Source organism: Centropristis striata, chromosome 14, assembly GCF_030273125.1.
Source record: "Centropristis striata isolate RG_2023a ecotype Rhode Island chromosome 14, C.striata_1.0, whole genome shotgun sequence".
In the NCBI taxonomy this organism is placed as follows: domain Eukaryota; kingdom Metazoa; phylum Chordata; class Actinopteri; order Perciformes; family Serranidae; genus Centropristis; species Centropristis striata.
The window spans coordinates 3,081,669-3,107,273 of record NC_081530.1 but is presented as its reverse complement, the minus strand read 5'-3'; the positions used below and the strand labels follow the sequence as shown (position 1 = coordinate 3,107,273).

The 25,605-nt window shown below is 36.7% G+C and overlaps 1 protein-coding gene across 1 annotated transcript in view; it reads right to left on the bottom strand.

Annotated features, from left to right (window-relative positions):
- trit1 (tRNA isopentenyltransferase 1) overlaps positions 1-25,605 on the bottom strand; it is a 63,339-nt gene that overhangs the window by 31,266 nt on the left and 6,468 nt on the right. The window contains exons 2-3 of the mRNA XM_059349964.1: positions 4,226-4,366; positions 341-439 (exon numbers count right to left, since the gene is read on the bottom strand). Coding sequence (XP_059205947.1) covers positions 341-439; positions 4,226-4,366 — 240 coding nt within the window. The remainder of the gene's footprint in view (positions 1-340; positions 440-4,225; positions 4,367-25,605) is intronic.

Here is a 25,605-nt window from a genome sequence, read left to right as displayed (position 1 = left end):
AACAAAAAAGTGTGAAATAACTGAAAACATGTCTTGTATTTTAGATTCCTCAAAGTAACCACCCTTTGCTTACTAGAATATAAGACATGTTTTCAGTTATTTCACACTTTTTTGTTAAGTACATAATTCCACATGTGTTCATTAATAGTTTTGATGAATCTAAAATGTAAATAGTCATGAAAATAAAGGAAACGCATTGAATGAGAAGGTGTGTCCAAACTTTTGGCCTGTACTGTATAATTTGTTTATATTTTTTCTGTTACGAAAACAATAAAAATAAATACACAAAAAAAAACTTTTTTAAATGAAAATATCACAAAGCCTTTTGCATGGTACTCACCCCTGTATCCATCAGGACTCTCCACAGCAAAGACTCAATGTAATAGTTTGTTCCTCCTACAACGACTGGCAGTTTGTTTGTGCTGTGCATGTCGTCTACGTTGGAGAGCGTTAAGGAGAAAACTCATTTGTGCACATTTTATGAACGAATTCCAGAGTGGCTTCACTTGCTGCCAATTTCGAGAGTTTATATAAAAAATGCACCACAATTAAAACCATTTTAAATGATGTTTTGAGCTCAATGCATTCACACCTTAATGGAATAACAGCAACTACAGCCAGCTGTAATTCAATTCAGTCAGTCACTTTGAGAAGCTGCTAATCGCATTTTGCTAAATTGCATACAACTCCTCAGGCTATCGGTGTTCACTGTACATTTCCTGAGGAATGTGTTAAATGGTTAATTTATATTGCATGCACATTGAAGAATACAGGGAGAATACAAATGAGACAGAACAGTGAGGGATGTTCAGAGTGTTCCTCCTTAAAATAAAGCGTTAATAATAGTAATAGTAACTATTCAAGTGAAGAGACACACAGAACAATACAGTAGGGCTGGGCGATATGGCCCTGAAAGAATATCACGATATTTCAGGCTATTTTTGCGATGACGATATTCTTCACGATATTAGGAAATACTTAAAAAGATATAAAAAATATATATATATTTTTTTAGTCTGTATAAATAATTAAAAATCTAACATGTAGTTTGAAGTGCAAATTTCAACAGTTGCCAAATACTAAAAAAAATACTCTTGACTCTTGAGTATGAGCAAATAATAAAAATAACCATTTAGGGGTTCCGGAGGCATATTTTAATGACATTTTGTAAAGGAGAATAAAGGTTCTTGTATGTTTTATTTAAGGCATTTTATTTTGACAGTCTTCTTCTAAGTTCTGTGGTGGATTCTGATAACACACCATGCTCTTATTTTGAAAGCTGCATGTGTTTAGCGACAGGGAGTAAGTAGCTTTGTAGGAATGTTGCCAATATCATGATATTCTTTTTTTGGTCATTTTGTGTCTTTTTTGGGTCATTTTGTGTCTTTTTTTGGTCATTTTGTTTCTTTTTTGGGTCATTTTGTGTCTTTTTTTGGTCATTTTGAGACAAAAAATACCAATATTATCGTGAACGATACGATATGGCACACCCCTACAAGACAGTTTTGCAAACTATAGTTCCACTGAAAATACATAGAAAAAAGTCTGTTCCTGTTCATGTGGTTTGGATTGGCAGAGTCGTCATTAGTGGGAGTATGTCTGTTTAAATTTAACTTGAAAAACAATGTTCAAAAAAAGAAAAAAACCTGAATAATATATCATGACAGAATGCTGCAAAACAGTGTTCAGAGATTAAACCAAGAACCTCAACATGCTGCAGCACCACAGCATGTGGCCCATAAAATGAAAAGCCTCAGCGGGATACTTGATAAACAAGAACATTACCACTTAGGGTCAATAAAAGACTAACATTATAAAGACAACTGCAACATCAGTGGATTGACTCTCAGTGGATTTCTTCTTCTTCACAGCATTTATAGTAGCTGAGTGCAGGGTGGCTGATATGACGAAACAGTCTTATAGTGGTGATTTAATATGATGTGTGTATGGTAGAAACACTAAAAACAGCCTTAGGGTGGACAGCGGACCAATGCATTCAGACTAAAACAATAAGTTGTCTGAACAGTAAGTCGACTGAGAAATGTGATTATTCCCTTTTATAATTTAAAAAGGGACAGCATGATTCTTGAACCACATGAATCTATGTTGTTAATGTCACTACAGGTAACAGGAAAAATATGTATTTTTCATTTGGGGGTGCACTGTCCCTTTAAGTCAGGGGTGTCAAACTCAAATACACAATGGGCCAAAATTTAAAACTTGAATAAAATCGCGGGCCAACATTGAACAAATAAACCTTTTAATATATACCAAACATGTTTTGCTTTAACATTAAATATGGAACCAGCAACGCTTATAAACATACAATATATAACTAAATAGTGCAGACATGCAAAATCAAATTTCAAATAAAAAACACATCAATGTCATTAATTTACAATAATAATATAATAATTTGGTATTGCCTCGCGGGCCAAATAAAATTACACTGGGGGCCAAATTTGGCCCGCGGGCCAGAGTTTGACACCCCTGCTTTAAGTTATTGAGGTGTCAGTATACTATGAGTTGAGAGTTTTAACACAAAAAAAGACTTTGTTTGTTAAATTGAGTTACTTTCACAATAAAAGCCCTGGACATATATGTTCTGCGAGTTGGTCCTCTGCCTGCACAATATATATAATATAATAATATATATTACCACCTTTAACTGAAAAAAAATTATTGCAACTATCACAAAGTTGCATTGCTGGAGTAATTTATAGTTTTGACATGAAATATTCGCCCAATAGTACTTTCTTTGACATTTTTCTGTCATTTATTCAAAACATTCTTCTGTACTGTCCCAGTAATTATGTTATGACCACTCCATGTTTGGGAACAACTGTGATATTATGATTATTATGATAGCAAACTGAATATATTAGGATTTTGAACTGTTTGAATTGAGCAACTGGAAAGTTTTGATGTGCATTTTCCTAACATAACTAACTAGTAATAATTTAATAGCTAATTAATAATGAAAATAATCATTAGCTGCAGCAAAAGAGTCAATGCTGTCCTTTAACTGTTTGGTTCACCTCCCAGATCAGCACAAAAAAACATCAATATTGGAATTTTAAAGGACCTTGCTGCTCACACAGAGCCAGTGCCAGCCTGCCACACCTTCTTTCCTTTAGTCTCTCCTTTTATGTCGCATCTGCTCTCATCTTGCACCTTTCCTTCCCTCCTCTCCTCCTCCCTCACCCACCTTCTCTACTCCGGGATAATCAAATAAGCACTCAAACAAGATAAAGGCTCATCAGCCGTCGTCACTCATCTCCACACACACACACAGAGACAGACACATACACACACACATAGACACAGACACACGAGAGGGCTGCATCACTGGGTTTACAGCGGCAAAAAGAGCAGGAGATGGAAGAGAAAGAGAGAGAGAGGATGATCGCTGACAAGCGGCGAGGAAAATTTAAGGGAGGGAAAACAGAACAAGGGCTGGAAGACTGAGAGCAATAAAGGAGAAACAGAGCGAGGGGGGGGGTTAGCCGGAGAGAGTTTATGTGAACGGCATGTTGAGTGAAGGATTGATAGCTGATGATGCATCATTAGGTCCTGCCTCTTTGAACTTCTCATGCTTGTCAGCCCTCTCCCACCACCACACGCAGCCCACCCTTTCCTCCTCCCTTTCCCTCCGTGATCTCTTTTCCTGCTCTACAGTTTAAAAATCCTTTAAATCGCTTCTGTCCTTACTAATCTGTATTCATCTCTCTCCATTTCTCCCTCTTCCCAGCAGCAAGCTCGCGCTGCACTGAGCCTATTCTTGGAGCTACCGCAGCCCCTCGCCGCACTGGTGAGTGTGTGTGTGAGTGTGTGTGTGTGTGTGTGTGTCATCCTGATCTATTAATACCGCCTCTAGTTATCGCGTCCTCTCTCCACATCTGTGTGACGGCCGGTGTCTGCGGGAGGGTGTGACTGCCCAGACTGGATGTGTGTCTGCATGTAGACACACATACAGACTTTTCTATAAATATCGTTTTGCTGTGATCTCTCTCTTCTAATGTGCAACATCTGCAGCGAGGCATGCTGACAAAACCACATGGCAGATCTTCTCCACACTCACCTGCAGACCAATTAGTAAAAGTCAAATTGACTGAATTCTCTCCCTGCAGTCATCACTTAAGAATCTGGGAGGGAAGTTGTGGCAGAGGTGTTATGGAGAAAATCGTGCTCCTCTGCTTTTTAACTGTTTCCAAGGAAAGGATATTAGAGCCAGGGCTTTGTTCCTGAAGTCCACCACCGTATAGCTGCTAACCAACGGGTCCACAAAGCTGATCATGTGATGTCTGCACTGAGCGCGCTCCTCCGCTGTCACCTTATTGGTGATGATGTCAAGGCCCTGGTACACCTGAAGGAGACAGAAAGAAACACACAAAAAGGATAAAGTGAATAAGAATTAGGGCTGGGCGATATGGCCCTAAAAGAATATGACGATATTTCAGGCTATTTTTGCGATAACGATATTCTTGACGATATTACAAAAAAAATACTTAAAAAGATATAGAAAATATGATTTTTTTTAGTCTGTATTAATAAATAAAAATCTAAAATGTAGGTGTGAAGTGCAAATCTGAACAGTTGCCAAATACAAAAAAATTTACTCTAGACTCTAGAGTATGAGAAAATAATAAAAAATAACCATTTGGGGTTCCGGGGGGCATAATTTAATGACATTTTGTAAAGGAGAATAAAGGTTCTTATATGTTTTATTTAAGGCGTCTTATTTTGACAGTCTTCTTGTAAGTTCTGTGGTGGATTCTGTCAACACACTGTGCTCTTATTTTGAAAGCTGCATGTGTTTAGCGACAGGGAGTCAGTAGCTTTTTGTGATTAAAACAACTTTAACCACTACATCAAGAAGTAGGAATGTTGCTAATATCATGATAAGCTTTTTTTTTTAACCATAAAAAAAATATACCGATATTATTGTGAACGATACGATATGGCACACCCCTAATAAGAATCATCATTAAAAAAATAAATGCATGGAGCTGCAGTAAAATTCAACCTTTCTGGGATCATATCCATGTTGTGCTATGTGAGGTACTAGGATACAAAATCCCCCGATCTTGTCTTGTCCTGTACCTGGGACATATGGAAGGATCGGTGCACAAAGGAGCCCAATACTTGATTAAGATTCTTCTTGCTGCAGCAAAAAAGGCCTGAAATAAAAATAAAAACTAGAGTTTTTAAAAAAACGATAACTAACTGAAACTGTATTGTGTGGTTACAAAACTAAACTAACTAAAATTATAGTGAAAATGTCCTTAGTTTTCGTCTTTGTCAACTTTTTTCATTCATAATTCAGTGTTTCTATTTGAATATGCAACACATGGTGAATATGTTTACTGAGACTGGGATGTTTACACTCCAACAAAAATTCAAAACACCCAGAACTGTAAGAGTTAAAAACCTTATTGGGGCTGAGATGATAAACCAAAGGAAATGAAGGCAAAATTTATTATGACCTCTTTGAATCTGGCACCCAACACATAGCCCATTACAAAAAACTAAAACTAACACTGAAACTAATAAAAACTAAACTAAAACCAAGCATTTTCAAAAAATAAAAACTAAACTAAAACTAGAAAACTCACTCTAAAAACTAACTAAAACTAACTGAATTTGAAAACAAAAATTCACAACAAAATTAAAACTAAAACTAATGAAAAATCCAAAACTATTATAACCTTGATATAGACTAAAAACTAAGGAAGACTCATTTTCTAAAGGCTGGGATAAATGGATGCTGTACATGTCAAAAAATGAAGAAATGTAAAATATTGTTTATATGTAATGTGGAGTGCCCCCCAACAGGTACTGTTCCTCTTTATTTTCCCACTTTATATCTTTCGCTCTAACTTTCTCTCTCTGACTATACTCAACATAAAACCAATAAAAGAAAGTTAAAAAAATAATTAAAAATAATAATAATAAATGCTTAATTGGCAGATATAATCAGACATATAAGAACATATATGGTGAGCTAAAAATAGAAAAGCCGTTGCATAAAACTCTCAAAGTCTTCACAACTGCACTCTAAGAACAGAAGTTTAATCCAAGTTCTTTGTCCTAGAAAGCATGAGTCCCTGGACAACAGTGAAAAAAAATAGCCCCATAAAACAAATTGGACAGGAGATTGAAATCTGTGCTAGTGGAGGGGTGTATGTGTGTGTGTGTATTCATCAATGTCAGACGCAGGCTGTTATGGATGAAAGAACGAGGATCGCTCTATGTCGTCCATGTGAAATGGCTCTGACCATTCCTGAAAATTATGATGCACACCTCCCCTGTCCATTTTTATCATCACCCAGCGAGGGGCCTCATGGAATTTGACAGCTGGGTGTCATACAGTAGTCCGTCATGATTTTCATTCTCACACACACACACACACACACATACACACACATACACACACATACACACACATACACACACATACACACACAGTCAAGGGTGGAGAGTTTTAAAGGGATGTCTCAGGATGCAGAGGATTTTCCAAATTGTCTTTCTAGAGGTTTTTATCTTCAAAGTCTTGTTTTCTTTTGTTCCATGCCCTTTATTATTAAAAAAAAAAATCAAATTAAACTCTGATTTAGACTCCTAGTGGAGTTTATGTGCACTTCCTGACCGGATTAAGGTCTGTTTCTGCATTTATTATATGGACTGGGCGATATATCGATATAAAAAAAAAAATATCGATATATTTTTAAATGTGATATGGAATTAGACTATATCACATATATCGATATAGTTAAATTTTTTTTCTTTTATATACATATATATATAAATGCTGCCCTTACTAGGGTTTGTCATATTTAGTTCTTTTGCAATGTGCGTTACTCTTATCTCATATAAATTAAAAAAAATTCAGAAAAAAGATCAGCCTATTTTTTTCATAGGTTATTTTTATTTAAGATATGTTTTTATTTAAATGTGCACTTTATGAAGCTTTGATTTTTTATTTTTTTAAAAAGGTACTCTTGTTATACAGTATTTATGTTTCAATAAAACTACTTGTGACATGTCATATTTGGCTTTGACTTAACATTTGCTCTCACTCTGCGATAAAAATATCGGGATACATATCGTTTATAAATATTTAACCTAAATATATTGGGATATGACTTTCGGTCCATATCGCCCAGCCCTAGACTGGAGACACATTTATCCTGTGTTCTTAACCCTTTGATGCACAACATGGGTCTTAAGTGACCCGACAGTTTTTATGTTCTATATCTTTGCAATAATTCATCATTCAGTATTCCAGGTTTTCCTCAATTAGTTTGTTTTTGATCATCATACATCCTAATTTTTATGTTTTCCTTTATTAATTTTTGAATAAAATCTCCTTTTCTGTCACTACTCTTCTAATACACAACATGGGTGAAAAATGAGCCATATCCATTTTTTAGCTCAGTAGCTTGTTAAGCTAACTTCTTGGCTAAGTAATTAGCTAAGTAGCTTGCTAAGCTAACTACTTAGCTAACTTCTTGGCTAAGTAGTTAGCTTAGCAAGCTACTTAGCCAAGTAGTTAGCTATGTAATAATACAAAAACTGTTTTTCTTCATAAATTATGAGAAGCAAAATTAAAATAATGATCTGTTGCTATCAAAAACAAGATATGTAAAAAATATTTACAATATTCAATCATAAAATAAGTTGATATCAAAAGATAGAGCACAGAAAAACACAGCAAGCATTAAATAACATGGGAAATGAATGCGGGTAATTTTTGACCCATGTTGTGCATCAAAGGGTTAATGTGGGCCAGTGTGTTAGGGCTGGGCGATATGCCTAAAATCTTCTAATTCCATATCTCACTAACAATATCTGTTAATATATAGCATGCTTTATGGTAATTGAATAAATAGTCAATAGTCTATATGCAATAACAACATGGTAAAGCCTCATTTGTGAATCAAATACTTGAAAAATGAAAGATATTGACCATTTTCTCATTTAATTAAAAACGTTGAACACAACAAGCACAAGAGGAAATGTACAGCAGTGTTGGTCCATCTGTCAATAATGATGATGTAACACTGTAATTGGGGCTGTAGATGGAGCAGCATTGATTCTGGGCCATGCAAGTACAAGAATATTTTGACTACAAATAAACAAAGAAACAGAAATAATTTGCATTGATTTTTCAGTTTACAGCACTAATAATCAGGCTGTAGATGGCAAAAATATCAATATCTCCTCTCATTTATCATAAATACACCTCCAGAAGCCTCTCCTCTGCACAGCATCTGTGTGTAGTCTACAATCAACCATTCAAAGTATGTGTGCGTGGCTCATAAAGCGGAGAATCAGCCCAGAGTTGCCAGGAAAACCTTATGAAGTCAAAAACTTTCACAAACAATTTTACCAGTAGGCTGAAACCTCTGGTTGGATTCAGCCTGGAACTGGTGAAGCGCTCTATTGTTCAATAATTCAGAGTAGGAAAATACAGGCTTTAATCATCAGCAGTCAGCCGGCTACTGGGACCGAAGCACGGTCCCCAATGTACACACCGGTATTATTTTTACTGTATGAAAGAATGGACAAATGAAGTCACTCTTGACTTTTGCTCATGAGCTGATTTTTTCCTCTGTAGGAATGAAATTTTCTAGACAAACCATGCATTGTGGAAAGCTCAGATTTTGTTGCCATTCATTCTTCAGAGGGTTCAGAGCCAATTACAGGGTTACCACTTGAAAGAACTCCTACCTGCAACCTGAATGTATCTTGAGTGTGATAATAATCCAATAGTAAATTTAACCCCTCCCCCAAACTGTGGGTTAGGGCTGGGCGATATGGCCCTAAAAGAATATCACAATATTGCAGGCTATTTTTGCGATAACGATATTCTTGATGATATTAGGAAATACTTATACTTAAAGATATAGAAAACATGATTTTTTCAGTCTGTATAAATAATTAAAAATCTAAAATGTAGTTTGAAGTGCAAATTTCAACAGTTGCCAAATACAAAAAAAAATTACTCTTGACTCTAGAGTATGAGCAAATAATAAAAATAACCATTTAGGGGATCTGGGGGCATATTTTAATGACATTTTGTAAAGGAGAATAACGGTTCTTGTATGTTTTATTTAAGGCATCTTATTTTGACAGTCTTCTTGTAAATTCTGTGGTGGATTCTCTTAACACACTGTGCTCTTATTTTGAAAGCTGCATGTGTTTAGCGACAGGGAGTAAGTAGCTTTTTGTGAGTAAAACAACTTTAACCACTACATCAAGAAGTAGGAACGTTGCCAATATCATGATATGCATTTTTTTTAACCATAAAAAAAACATACTGATATTATCGTGAACGATACGATATGGCACACCCCTACTGTGGGTGTCCAATCAAAGCTTAGCAAACATTACTAGACGTGGCAGACCTGCCAAGCACCTAAAGACTGTAGCCTTTTCAAAATATAAAGAAAACAAGCTTAAGTGTGTGTGTGCAAATAATTAATTGAACTGCAAGTTTATCTGTTCTAAAGTGGAAAAATTAAAAAGTCAGATGGAATCGATGTTTTAGCTCACATTAGCTAATTAAGCTAATATTAGCTAATCAAGCGAAGATTGGCTAGATACAGCTGATAGAGATTTCAGCAAAATTGACAGTCAGAACTAGAAATAAGAAACCTGCTTTTGTCTGAAATCAATTAAGCAGATTACTTAGAGTTCCAGTGGTACATCTGCCACTTTTATTGCTGTAAACTACGTTTACTGTGCGAGAACAAAAGCAGAGCAACAACAACTAAAGTCCAATTCCCACTGGACGTACTTTTGCAAGCGTTTTTAACGTCTGTCACTTGCACATCAAATAGGATTCGTTTTTTCCACCAGGATCTCACAGAGAGCCGCGTTTTTTTACTCATCGGGTCTAATTTTTTGCAAAGACAACCATATTAATCACACAAATATCCTGTCGTATATACGATTTGTCTCATCAGGCAGAATAAGTAATTTTATTTTGTCTTTGTTTTCCAGCTTAGAAATCCAAGGCACGCCCACATCCTCTTAAATACCTCCTAATGTTGTTACCATGCATCTTCCACTACTCTAAATCTCATATTTCAAGGCAACAGCATGACAGACTGGTAGTTTAACCCAACATATGTGCATTGGGTGATCAATGCAGCTGTGCAGGTTATTGATCACATCCTTGGTTGAAAGTGTGTGTGGGTTGCGTGTACTTCACCAAATGTTTCTCAGCACCGCGGCGAGCCAAAAGTGGGATGCAGGGCATGGCAGAACAAGCCAGCCGGATAAATTATTCACGGCGTCTCTGCACGACACCGCTGTCAGCCAAGGGAGGGATGGATGCATGGATGGATGGACAGATGAAGGAGATGGAGAGCAAGTGAAGGTTTGGGAGGGCTTTTTTGGAAAGAAAAAAGTGTGTTGGAGAGGATGAGAGAGAAAGGGAGATGAACAGACAGAAGAGGAGACAGAAGAGCACTGTGTACTTGTTACAGAGAACAGGATGCTCCCTGACAAATTTGCACAGATTATCCACCACCACCCCTCCTTTACCATCGTACTCTCTCTCACACACACACACACACACACACACACACACACACACACACACACACACACACACACACACACACACACACACACACACACACACACACACACACACACACACACACACACACACACACACACACACACACACACACACACACACACACACTCGCGCAGATTGCACAGTGAAGACAGAATGACAGGTAGCAGAAGGATGGCAGAAGGATGGCGAGAGAAAGATAGAGATGCTCAGAGATAAAGGTTGGCTTTGGGTCGGTGTGTAAGAATAGGGGTGCAGGGAAATATCGATACATTTGAGTATCGCGATATTATGTCTTGTGATACCGTATCGACTCTCAAAAACAATTACCGTATTTTCCGGACTAGAAGTCGCAGTTTTTTTCATAGTTTGGCCGGGGGTGCGACTTATACTCTGGAGCGACTTATGTGTGAAATTATTAACACATTATTACCAGTATATCATTTCACATGTTATTTTCACACTAAACCGCAAGAGGGCGCTCTATGCCGAGTATGAGGATGAGTCTGATGTAAGCGACGTAGAAGAAGAAGCGCCGCATCTTCTACCTCCGGAGTTAGCGGAGTTGTTTAAAAGTGACACCGAGGATGAAGATTTCATTGGATTTTAGTTATTTGGGGTGACACGGATGGTTTGGTAAACTTCTTAGCATGTTATTTATGCTATAGTTATCTGAATAACTCTTAATATGTTATGTTAACATACCAGGCACGTTCTCAGTTGTGTCATGTAATGTAAGCATACCATACAATTATTCAGCCTGTTGTTGCCTCTATTCTATTTTTATTTTAAATTGCCTTTCAAGATGACATGTCTGTTCTTGGTGTTGGATTTTATCAAATAAATGTCCCCCAAAAATGCGACTTATACTCCAGTGCGACTTATATATGTTTTTTCCTTCTTTATTATGCATTTTATGGCTGGTACGACTTGTACTCCGGAGCAACTTATAGTCCGGAAAATACGGTAATAGTTTACATGCAAAGACTTGTAGCAGACAGATTGCACACAACACAGTGTTTTTATGTTTGATGTTAAAGACTCATAAATGCAGATCCCACTTTTTATTTCTCTACTCTAGATTTAATGTATATGGTGGTGTGTTCTTTATACTATGACAGTCTTCCTGAAATTTGATTTTCAAAATTGCAATATTATCACCTTGCCTACAATGTCATAATAATTACACAGAATTGTATCATCAGAGTTGTTTCGAAGGGATGTCTCAATCAAGCATATTGGCCCCGATTTGAGTCATTTCATATTGAGTATCTGCAGACAAAGAGTCCTGAGCCAATACTTTTATTTTCCTACATAACACAGCTGCACACTTCAAGGACATGTAGGTAATTGAAAGCAATCCTGTGTATAGGCTTCATAATTGAAAAGCTCTGCATTACATTTAGAAAAAAAAGTGCATGTTTTTGTTGTCTTCTGTGCAGACTTAATTGAAAAAAACACTTATATTGGCCTTTTGCTTCCAAGACTTTTGTTGCACTTGCAGGTCGGTAAAGGAGCAATGTCAAGGACTTAAAGGGTGAAACTGAAACAGAAGTGTCAAAAGCTGCAGTTCCTCGACTGACTGAGGCTCCAAAAGGGAGTCAATCCTCATAGAGCCCCATGTTAAATGATCAACTTTACAGAAGAGATAAACACGTCTAAAGCCTGGTGGAAAAAATAAAAAGTTTGAGGGGACTACATTTTTATACACCCGTTCAAATGATATTGTGGCTGAAAGTTATACATAATTAAAGTGATGGCCGCTGCACTCAGCTCAGCCCCTCTCCAGCTCTTTGCCCCTTTTTTGGATTAGCCAGGAGTTTGGAGGAATCACTGCCAAGATGGCATCAGACTCTTCAGACAGAAACTTATATTTTATTATCCATCTATATTTTCTACAGTATGTAGGTGAAACACTATTCACCAAATCTAAATCCCAAGTTCAACAATTACAATGAAAATAACCAATAACAAGAGTAGTCATAATAATAATAATAAAAGGCATTTCAATTCTTTTTGCATCTCTTTTTTTCCTCTCTCTTAAATACAGGCAGTTATTTACTAAATAGTGGCCGGTAACACTGTACCCCACGGCATTCTTTTTTATTGATGTTGTGTTTTTACTGAAGTGTTGTTGTTTTATCTCACCTCATGTAATTGTTGTGTGTTTTGCATTAATTTTTACAGCCGTGTCGAAAGACAAATTTCTGCTCTGTTGAACAGACAATAAAGATATATTCTATTCTATTCTAATATGACTAGCGCTGAGCTGAAATAAGTGTACATAAATTGATTACGCAATGTAAAAAAATTGTCTCATACTGCATTTTGCTGTCATTTATGTAGCCTGGTGTTACATTGCAGAGTTCCTCAGCGGAGTGGTGGACAAACAGACAGCATTGGAGAGTTGAGATCGGTTGTGCATCGTTGATGTGCAGGCAATACCACAAAAGAAAAGATTGGCCCTGATTTTGAGATCGGATTGGGACGTATCACCAGATTTCCTGCCTATACACAGGCCTAATAGAGAGATACAGAGAGGAATTTAGTGAGCGAGGGTCATGTGTATCTCATTCTGAGCCACACACCTCCCTGATTAACATTTCCTCACATGGTGAGAAGACAAAAGCTCTCCTACAAACATACACTGTAAACAATTGTCTTGTAAATTAACAGTAAATACTGGCAGCAGGGTTTCCAGCATTCTACTGTTAATTTTAAAGTTCCTTTACTGTTATCTACTTTACAGTATGTTACTGTGATAAAACCACATACTGAATTACAGTAAAATCCTGCATTTCATTGATGTTTACAGTAGACTAAAACACAGTATAGTGCTGAAGCTAGTTGCAATATTGTTGCAGTATACAATGCAGTCATTTTTTGTAAATAGAGCATATTACTGTCTGAAAGCCAATTACTATGAATTAAGCGCTGTCTTCACTGTAACCTCAGTAATTTTAATAAACCATATACTGAATGAGTTAGTTAAGTAAAATACAGCCATTAAAAATGTGGACAAGAAGAGACTTAGAAAATATCATAGATATATATATCATATACATTTGGGGAAATGGCAAGCTACCTACAAATATTGCCCAGAATGCATTGTTTTCTACAGTATAATACCTTTTTAATGGAAAACAGTATGTTACTGTCACAATTTGGCTGTTTTCTTACAGCAATCTGTTACAGTGTACCCTTTATTTCTCGTTTTGGACTACTCGTCCAGCTTGACTAAAAAGTTTGGATTCGGCAAACTCCCATCTGTTGAAGAAGATCATGTGATATGGACTGATAGCTACAGAAAAGCTACTAAGTGGGCCCAGATCTCCCTAAACCTGCCTTCACATTTCATCCACTCTCACCTGCCACTGAGAGAACCACAGTGAAGTGTTATGTAATTACTCCTCAATGTACATGTATGCTCTCTTGCAAGAGTTTTGAAAAAACAGATTGTGATTTTAATTTCGCCTTAACAAGAACAAGGTGACCCAAGAGTAAAAGCAGCAAGAATAAGACAGGATTGTACATCAGTTAAAATTAAAAGAGCCTCTTGAGTGGAAGATATGAGGAGAAAAATGCTTTGAGGGGGAGCTGCAAATTAGAGAGAATGAAGACTTCCAGTCGGCGAGGTGGAAATGAGATACAAATTGCGGGCGATGTTTGAGCTCAGAGAGCTAATCGTGTTTACACGTCCTGCGGAGGAAACTGAAAGAAAATGACACGATAAAAGGCGGTTGAATGACTAACTGTCAAGCATTGTTTTAAGAAACATTTCAAATGATGCAAAAAGTAAAATGTGACGATCTTTTGTCATGTGAGTTGGAGGGAAGATGAAGGAAGATGAAGGAAGTTGGAGAAGTGCTGCTTGGTTTCAGCTAATACTGGTATTATATAATACTGGTAACATACACTACCGGTCAAAAGTTTTAGAACACCCCAATTTTTCCAGTTTTTTATTGAAATTCAAGCAGTTCAAGTCAAATGAACAGCTTGAAAGGGTACAAAGGTAAGTGGTGAACTGCCAGAGGTAAATAAAAAAAGGTAAGCTTAACCAAAACTGGAAAATAATGTACATTTCAGAATTATACAAGTAGGCCTTTTTCAGGGAACAAGAAATGGGTTAACAACTTAACTCTATGGAGTCTTGGGCTATTTTGTCCATTTTTTAATTCTTTTCATGTCTTTGTAAGTCATTTTGTGTCTTTTTTTGGTCATTTTGTGTCTTTTGGTGTCTTTTTTGTCATTTTGTGTCTTTTTTTGGTCATTTTGTGTCTTTTGGTGTCTTTTTTGTCATTTTGTGTCTTTTTTTGGTCATTTTGTGTCTTTTGGTGTCTTTTTTTGTCATTTTGTGCCTTTTTTAGTCCTTTAGTCCAACATAAAATGTGATTTTGAATCTTTTTTCTACTTTCAAAACACTATCATGCTCAATAAAGAATTTTGAATGTTGCAAATGTGCATTAATTTCAGTGCAGTGAGACATTAAACTGCATCATTTTCAATTAAATTCTGGAAAAGTTGTTGTCTTCTAAAACTTTTGACCAGTAGTGTATATCGTGCCATCTGAAAAGAAAATTCCCATAACAGTGTTCTATGAATGACCAGCGTTTATGCTATGCAATGCTAGCATGCACACATTTTACCAGTGAAGAGATTTAGTCTGATAAAATGTTCCGGTCTTAATGTGTTGTGGCATTTCATTAGAAATGAAATAACTCGAGGAAGTGTAAGGTGTGTTTTCTGGGAAGTTGCTGTGAAAAGGTTTCAAAGACACACTCACATCACATACAGCTTTTCTAATTGCAAACGTTATAATTCACGCTGATGTACTTCAATGGAAACCCATCTAATGTGGGTTCAGCTGCCTACTCCTTCCTGTCTCGCTTTTAAATGGATGTGAATGGATGTGACCGTGTGGCTTGTGTGTGAGTAAGAGAGGAATGTGTGTGTGTGTGTGTGTGTGTGTGTGTGTGTGTGTGTGTGTGTGTGTGTGTGTGTGTGTGTGTGTGTGTGTGTGTGTGTGTGTGTGTGAGAGAGACAATGAGCTCAGTGTTCGAGCTCTGCAGAGCCTGCAGCCGAGCGGCCTGGCCAACCTTACGCCCTGCACGAGACAGCTGTTCCTCTGCCACATAAATAAGGGGGGAGCATGGCCGAATGAAAGAAAGAGGGCAAGAGAGACAGAGAGGGGTGAGGAAAAAAGAAAGAGATGCAGAGAACAAACACTCATTGAGACATGGAATAAGATTCAGAGGAAGCCAAAAGAACATAAAGGGGATAAAGCAAACCTTTCACAGTGGTGTTAGACCAATGTATCAGTTTCATGACAGTATCAGTATGTTATTATGGTACTTATGGCAAAATGACTAGTAACGATACACACAACTCATGATTTTCCGATACAGGGTTAATGATAGAATTTTCTCACAATGTTTATTTCTCAGACAAAAATATGCCAAGAACGCATATTTAAAATATATCTATTTATATGTAAAATTAAAAAAAAGACACAATATATTTTCTCTTAAACAAATTAAAGTGAACCCCTTGCATCTGAAATAATATTTTATGTTAACCTAACAAAAAGGTTAATTTTGTTTTTAAAACAATTCCCACATCAAAATAACTAGTGGAATAATACAAATAAATGAAATCTCTTTACATGAAAAAACTAAGACTGGCATGTGTTCCTAGTTTGGAATTTACATGGTTGTTTTTTAGGAAAATTAGCTTATCAAAATTTTTTTTTTTTTTTTAAACAGACAAATCATGACTGAAAAAGATTCCTGAAATTATTTCTCAGACAAAAATATGCCAAAAACGCATATTTAAAATATATCTATATATATGTAAAATTAAAAAAAAGACAAAATATATTTTCTCTTAAACAAATTAAAGTGAACCCCTTGCATCTGAAATTATATTTTATGTTAACCTAACAAAAAGGTTAATTTTGTTTTTTAAAACAAATCCCACATCAAAATAACATAGTGGAATAATAAAAATAAATGAAATCTCTTTACATGAACAAACTACGACTTGCATGTGTTCCTAGTTTGGAATTTACATGGTTGTTTTTTAGGAAAATTAGCTTATCAAAATTCTCAGGCAGAAGCTGAGATCTCACATTCACAATGTCCCCTGATGGCTGATAGCAAGTTAATATAATATAATGTTAGCTATTTGTTACAAGCTAATGTTCGCTATTTATTAGAAAGCTAATGTTAGCTATTTATTAGAAAGCTAATGTTAGCTATTTGTTAGAAAGCTAATGTTAGCCATGTGTTAGCAAGCTAATGTTAGCCACGTGTTAGCAAGCTAATGTTAGCCACGTGTTAGCAAGCTAATGTTAGCCATTTGTTAGAACACTCATGGCTATGAGCAATCTAATGTTAGCTATGTGTTAGCAAGCTAATGTTAGGTATTTGTAAGCAAGCTAATGTTAGCAAGCTAGTGTTAGCGAATATCCACTTTTGCCCTCTTAAAAGTTCAGATTTCCAGTTTGTCAGATTTTATAAACTTTGTTCGGGTTCTTTAACTTATTGGTAGTGATTTTCACCACACAGCAGCTTTTAGACATTATTACAACTCATCTCAACCGGCTGAAATCGTCACACATTTGTATCAATTTTTAACTCTTTTGCGATGCATCGTTACATCCCTAAAAATGACTATTTCTGACCACAGATAACCATAACAGACCATGCATATATATTAATATTGAGGGATAAACATGCAGACACCTTATTGACCGGATCAAGTATCACAAGATTTCCTGTCTTTGATTATTCTTTGATTTTGTTCCACTCTCGGGTTGGGCTGAAGCTGACAGCCAGAGCAGCTATTCTCAACCTTGGGGTCGGGACCCCAATTGGGGTCGCGAGATGATTTCTGGGGGTTGCCAAATCATTTTGGAAGTCAGCTCTGTCTCCACTGTGTTAATGTGTTCATGTGTTTTAGTTTTTTTGGTCATTTAATGTCTTTTTTTTTGGTCATTTTGTTTCTTTTTTATGTCTTTTTTTTGTCATTTTGTGTCTTTTTGTGTCATTTTGTTTCTTTTTTTGGTCATTTTGTTTCTTTTTTGGGTCATTTTGTGTCTTTTTTTGTCATTTTGTGTCTTTTTTGGTCATTTTGTGTCTTTTTTTGGTCATTTTGTTTCTTTTTTGGGTCATTTTGTGTCTTTTTTGGGTCATTTTGTGTCTTTTTTGGTAATTTTGTGTCTTTTTTTGGTCATTTTGTGTCTTTTTTTTTGGTCATTTTGTTTCCTTTCTTTGGTCATTTTGTTTCTTTTTTGGGTGATCTGAACAGTGCGCATGAGATTGTGTTCAGTGAGCGGGGGTTGCGGACAACATGCATGTTAAATTGGGGGTCGCGACTCAAAAAGGTTGAGAACTACTGAGCCAGAGAACACTGAGCCCAACACTGTTTCAGAAGCACCCACCCCCTCTCCATGCCAACACCAGGGTGCAAGTTGGTGCTGGCATTCACTGCATGCTTTAATAGTTAAAAAATTCTGATTTATCAACGGTGCACAGGCTGATTTTCTGAGTGCAACTGAAGATGCATACGAGGGCTGTCACTTTCCCAAAATCAAGTTCAAACAAGTACAAAGTAAAAGAGAATTTGTCGCCAGTGATAAGAGGAGAGGCGTCCTTCTATTCCTAATGGGGGGTAGACCTCCTGGAGTGGCTTTGGTGCCCATGTGATATAATCAGTTTGGGTGACTCAAGCAGAGAATATAATTGTCAACTGTGATCTTTCACTGCAGACAACATCTTGTACCCATTTCTTTAGACATTTCCCTGCCCTATGCCATTTATTTAACCCTTTAGCGTTCCAATGGGCTGAAGTGGGCTCAGTTTTGGAATATCTTTTCCCATCTGGCAAAGGACTCCATCTCTGTAAAATGCTTCAAAAGATGTCTGAAAGCTCATTTAACTGCTGTTTTGAAATTCTAGTTCACACACAAATACACTTTTTTAACATGTTCATTTTTGTTTTTAATTGTTTTTGTTATTGTCATTATAACTTGTTGATGTTATACATTTATTTTCCTATTATTAGTTTATCACTTTCTAATGAAATTTTAGGTGGAGGCTTTAAATAAGCCCATCTGGGTTTTCAGCCTCTCCCTGCACTTTACATTATATGTTATCTTTGTCATTTTATGTAATTCTAACTGTGCAAATAAAATAAAAATAAAACATAAAAAAAAACCTTTTAAAGCTACTGGCATCACTTGACCTCATTGTATGAAATTACCTGTTGTGACCTCGAGGATAATCGCAGCCTCGTGAAACTTTACAACCACAAACCAGAGACCTTGGGCATTTTGAAGATGTATGGCTTCCCTAGGTATATTGACAACAAAGAGCTTCCTCAGCAGTTTACAGAACAGAAGTTCTCGCCACCCAATTGACAGGAAAAGCAATTGTTACAGAAATCCCTAAAACCTTTTGATACTAAAGGACACTAACATGGATTGGCGTCTTTGTGATATTTCGGATGGTTTTTTTGACCATTTTATTCATTCTTGAATTTAAAAAAAAAATGCTGAAAGGAAACCCATTCGTTGTTAATTTTATGTGACTTATCTTCCTCTTTTGTATATTAACTATTATCTTATCTGATAATCAATTCATTGATGGAATAATGGGTAAAATGCTCGATAACTAAAATAATCTATAGTCCAACCCTGGCTTTGATACAAATCTGTTAAAGTCTTTATAGAATGTTTTTGTATCCAATTCAATCCCCTTTATTTATATAGCACAATTTTAGCAAACACAAGGTTTCCAAAGTGCTGCACAAACAATAAATACATAACACAATACAAAGAGATGTAGTAAACAATAGATCAGTAAGATGCAATAAGATAAAATAAATTAAATTGTATGAACGATTTTCAATCAGTTCCACAAAGAGAAGTAAAAAATATCTCTGGTCTCAGATCTGGTATTAGCTGACCACCCTGAGTCTGACTATTGGAATGTCAGATATGTGTCCCTATAATTATTCAATAATAACAATAACTTCTTCACCAAGAGGCCTGATATATGCTACAATCCTCGTTGCATTAATAGTTTTGGTTTCAGCGATGCCATGATGATTAATTTACATTTCAATTTTATCAAGTTTTCTGGGTTCAATGCTTGCCCTTGACATTCAAAAAAAAAACATTTTAACTTTAAATCAGGACTAAAAACACTATTGTTTACTGCAGCGTACTCTTAACTTTTATCTCTTTTAACTCTTAACACTTATCTGCTCTACTGCCCTTACTTTTTAACTACACAATGTTTGACTTGTGCTTTTTATTATTTTATCTCTCTTTTTTTTATCCTGCTGTATCTTATTTCATCCTATTTATACTTTTATTTCTATTTCCCTGTTTTAATTGACTGTTTTTACTGTTTTCAATTATGTCTTGCTGTTTTTAATGTGTATGTAAAGCACTTTGAATCACCTTGTGTTGAATTGTGCTATACAAATAAACTTGCCTTGCCTTGCCTTCATAAAAAAATGCTTTGCAAAAAAAAATGCCAACCAAAATGTTAAAAGCTTTTATCAGAGATAAAATCAGAGTCAGTTGCAGTCAGTCTGCTGTGGTCCAGAGAGAAGGACAGGACAGTCCGTCCTCATTGTGACCCCTGGACACTGCCCTTTACACGTCCAACAGCCAAACTGTCAGCTGCATTGCTTTATTTTCATCCTTTCCTCCATTACACCCACCACAGAATACCTATCCGCCTATTTTCTCTTTTTTACCCCTTCTCTACTTCCCCCTCAAGGCACCATCCTTCAACAATTTATCCCTCCATCTTCCTCTCCTCTCTCTCTGTCTCTCTGTGGGGAATGGCCCAGTAATGCCAGACTAATAAATCATTCATGGCGTTGTTCCCCCCTCTCCTCCTCCTCCTCCTCCTCTTCCTCCTCCATCCTGCCATCCTCCTCTCCCTTGCTGCTTTACTGTAGCAGTGACCGCATCACCACACCCGCAGACTGCATATTTACACGCACAACATACACACACACACACACCAAAAATAAGAGTTAATCAGCCCTGTTTTTTGGCTAGCTCCTACACAGGCTTAGATTACTTAAAAAGATGCATCATAAATCGGATGTGGGAGGCAGCATCGCCTGAGTTACAATACAAACAGATACGTCAAAGCCCAGACAGGTCATAGCCACACCAGACAGATAGAGAGACAGCGGGGGGGAGGGGGGGAGAGAGATAAAGAGACATGCACAGAAAGAGAAAGAGAGATAGGAGGAGGAGGGGGGGATGACTCCGAGCGAATTAGAGGGATATAACACATAGCAGCACAGCATTGAGTGTAGGATGTGTTTAATACGTAGATAAGCAGTTGGTGCTGGTGTACGTGTGTTATAACCTCTGGCCAACAATAAGCATAACCTTTGAGAGAATAAGCCCCCCCCCCCCCCCCCCCCCCTCGCGGTCACATCAGCTGGCTGCATGACCATCACATTCCCAAAATTTACGACTTAAAAGGCAAATGAGCCCTTAAGGTTTTTACAAAGAAGACCTCCTTCTCTCCACTTTTATGGGACTATAAGGGTCAAGATGACACATGACAGCTGCTGAGGCCAATTTCTCACATTCAACACAAAACCACAAGCCTGACAAATTGTCTTCCTTTGTCACAATTTTCACAGCTCATGTCGTCTTTGAGAGAATACGCCAGTGCCTTCTTTCATAAGTGCAAAAAGCAGAAGGGTCACCGGCCTCCAATACTTTCAACAGTCCCACAAGCTAAAAGTAATGATGCATACATGTGCATGACCTGTTAAATTGACCTTTATGACCTCTGATGGCCCTTTAGTATGATACCCCACAGCCCCATACATAACTCAGCGGGACGCCCCTTTTTACACCCTGCTGTCAAACAATTTGTTATTAGTTAATGCCTATTTTCGCACGGCCAGACCTTTCTCCACAGCTCTGTGTCAGCACTGCTGCACTCAGTCATTCTGCTATGAAGGCCAAGCCCGGGACGCAGAAACAAACCTGGTCTCACAAGAATCCGTGAAATAGCCACGGATTTGCTTAACTCAAAATCCGTGGAATAGCCACGGAATAACTTAAATTTCCATGAAACTGACACGGATTTCGCTACAATGCAAGCTAATGACAGTCATATCCCGTGGCTATTGGTTTGTTCCAAGTCACGTGACTTTCAAGGTCCCGGCGGTCAGAACAAAAAACATGGCGGACAGTTCTCTCATTTTAGTGAAAAAAAAATCAATATTTTGACTTAGTTTCTGCATAAAAATAGATTTTGATCACATTTCTAGCGAGAAATATATGTTTTATTTTCTAAATATTCACTGTACAATGTACATAATCACTTTGTATGTTGGAATAGCCACGGGATATGACTGTCATTAACTTGCATTGTAGCGAAATCCGTGTCAGTTTCACGGAAATTTGAGTGATTCCGTGGCTATTCCGCAGATTTTGAGTTAAGCAAATTCGTGGCTATTTCACGGATTCCTGTGAGACCATGTTGCAGAAACAGTGGCCCTCAAAAATAGATAGTTGGAATAGCAGAAAGGTTGAATATAATGTCCCCTAAAAAAACGTGACTAATCTCGGACTTATACTAACGGTCTACATGTGGTAAGTCAGACTAGTGGCAACCTCTGAGCCTGAAAAGTGAAGCCAATGCATGAGTACCTTAAACCTGCAATTAAACAATTAAAGTTGTTTTAATCACAAAAAGCTACACTTTATCAAATTACTTCCTGTCACTAAACACGTGCAGCTTTCAAAATAAGAGCACAGTGTGTTAACAGAATCCCCCAAAGAACTTTTAAGAAAACTGTCAAAATAAGATGCATTAAATAAAAAAATAAAAAAATTGGGGGATGACCTCAATGGTTCAGTTTCCCCCCTCCCAGAGTCACAAATCCTGTGGGAAACACTGGAAGTCGATAGAAAAATTAGCCTAATTCTCACTTGATTTTCTACCTCAGTAAACTTTCTCATAATGAGTTTATGGTCTCAATCTCTTGTGAAAGTGTTAAATAATTCAAATCTTTGACAGGCATCAACAGAATAACACTGGCTGTTTGTATGATTTAGCCAATTTACTCCTAACCTGAGCACACTTTGCATTACTAACGATCAATTTAGATTTCAATTAATTTAGACCTTCAACTGCTATCCATTCATTTCTGTATTCAGTGTTAATTAACTTCACAGACACTTGAAAACTTTGTAACAGAGACTGCTTTTAAAACACTTTGTTGCTGGTGGCTTCAAGTGTTTCCGGTAAACAAAATATCCTTCTGTAATGTTTGTACAAAAAACATAACTGAAACTCTGAATCATTAAGTACCTGATGTGTATCATTCCAAGTTAAAGCATGTAAAAACACCATAACAGTCTTTTCAGATCCGTTAACCCATAAGAACCCAGACCCAGTAATCCATAAAGGAAAGTTATGGGGGATATATCACAGACCAAGTGAACCACGCAGAACATATTTATGATGGGGCTTTTTTGTCATTCTGTGTCTTTTTTTAGTAATTTTGTGTCTTTTTTGTGTCTTTTTTAAGTAATTTAGTGTTTTTTCGGTCATTTTGTGTCTTTTTTGGTCATTTTGTGTCTCCTTTTTTAGTAATTTTGTGTCTTTTTTTGTGTCTTTTTTAAGTAATTTAGTTTTTCTCTGTCATTTTGTGTCCTTTTTCTTAGTCATTTTGTGTCTTTTTTCAGTCATTTTGTGTCTTTTTAAGTCATTTTGTCTGTCTTTTTGTGTCTTTTTTAAGTAATTTAGATTTTTTGGTCATTTTGATACTGCCTCCAGCGCCCCCCAGGTAATTTGAGTTTGAGACCCCTGCTCTAGAATATTTAAAGTGTTTGTTACATGGGTGTCACCGTGGGTTCTTATGGGTTAAATTACCAAACAAGTAAACTTTAGTTGAATGTGTCATTAATAAAAACATGGACGGTGCCCACGCTGGCAGCAGCAAAGCCCAGTAGCTGCCAATATCGTTAAAAATGACGAGTGAGACAGTAAACTTCACAGAATATTTCACAAATATAATGTGCAGCCGAACATCAACGAGGCAGCCTTTGAATGATGATCACAGCTCTGAGTAAACCGGTCTAATGTTCAGTCCTCACATGAATCACCTCTGAAGTGCAATCACTCTGTCCCCTTGCTGTCACTGTCCATGTCAAATGTTTCTTATTACCAATAATGCTTTGCAAAGTGGCGGTGCCTGGATGGATCGTCCTCTCCCTCAGGTGACACTTGATTAACAAATGTCTGTCCATTACAGTTCATCAAAAACCTCATTGGACCAATTAAATCCTACAACTTGGGCATATCAAACAATCAGTGCAACAGTAATCTGTGACCTTGATGTGGTATTATAAACATCAAAGAGGCTCTAATGCAGGGGTGTCAAACTCAAATACACAGTGGGCCAAAATGTAAAACTTGGACAAAGTCGCGGGCCAACATTGATGTAAATATCAATGTTGGCCCGCGACTTTGTCCAAGTTTTAAATTTTGCCATTCACATTGTGACGCAAGATGTCATTACCACAGCAATCCCCTTATTTCTATTATTTTTTTATATCAGTTTTTACAATGATGCACAAAACTTGATGAAAATAAATGTAAATGTTTTAAAATTTTGTAGAAATTCAAAAAGGAAAATGTATAAAATGAACGTTATTTTAATGTTGCGGTAAGGACATTTTGTAAGAAAAAGCGATGAAAACCATAAAAAAATAAACTTTTTCCAGATTAAAATCTTAACGATTATATACAATTTTGTGTACCTGTTAATATGTATTACAGACTCTGATGGTTGAAAGTGAAATTCATTGAGGTTGATTTTTTTAATTTGGGAGAGTCAAAAGTGACCGTAGTTGCAGAAACACCCTTTTATTGAAAAAATTGACCTAAACAAGTTCAAACGAAATGGAACAAGCAAAGCTTGATATAACTTAATATTGCAAACATGCAAAATCGAATATCAAATAAATCAAACACATCAATGGCATTCATTTCTTAAATAAAATTTAAATAAAAATCGTATGTCCCTTTATTTTATATGCGGCCTTCTTTAAATTTAAATTTAACAGTAATCTTTTTCCACAGGCTAAAAATAAATGTGAGAATAAAATAACAATAAAAAACCAAATGACTAATAATAATAATATCCTTCAGTGATTCCCCCAAGGGGGGTGCCAAAGATCCACAGGGGGTCAAGAAGCCCTCTAGATTTTAAGGGATGTAATAAATCTAATGTGTTAAATATAGATGAGTCAGCATTTAATTCATTAGTGGGACAAAAACAACTAAATAATGGCTACATGAAACGTTTATTCATTTATTTAAATAGAAAAATCACTATAGAAAAGTTTAAAAATAAAGGCTATATTCACGAGAATAAGGACATGTGTAACATCCCTCCTGCAGTATACACAGGTAACCTCACCTAGCGGTAACCTCACCTACCGGTAACCTCACCTAACAACAGAAACACAGAGCTAATGGAAAAATTGTGAAGCGAGACGGGAGACGAAAATGCTGAATATCTCAAAAAGAAAAAGAGAGGTTACCATGAAAGTCACGTTGAGTTCGGCTTCATAGAAGCAATGGACAATGGGGGGGTCGCCAAAGTTTACAATGGTTAAAATGTGGGTTCCTCAAGAAAAAGGTTGGGAACTACTGGTATAAAGTGTGACATATCGACATATCTGCCATCTACTTCACTTAGGCCATATGGTTGAATTCCTGATAATGTCTAGACTGCTTTTGATTTTCCATGTTTGGAATTTAATACTCATTTGTATTGATTTTTTCATTGGAATAGAGATCGTGACACCCCTACACCCAGAAATTCATTCATAATCTGTATTTAAGTACCCCATGAATACAGGTTTCCACTGCCAAACTGGGACTCTTTCAGGTGATCAGATGCCAAATTTAGGCCTCTCAAGCTCTCTAATGCTGCCTGTTTATTAAAAC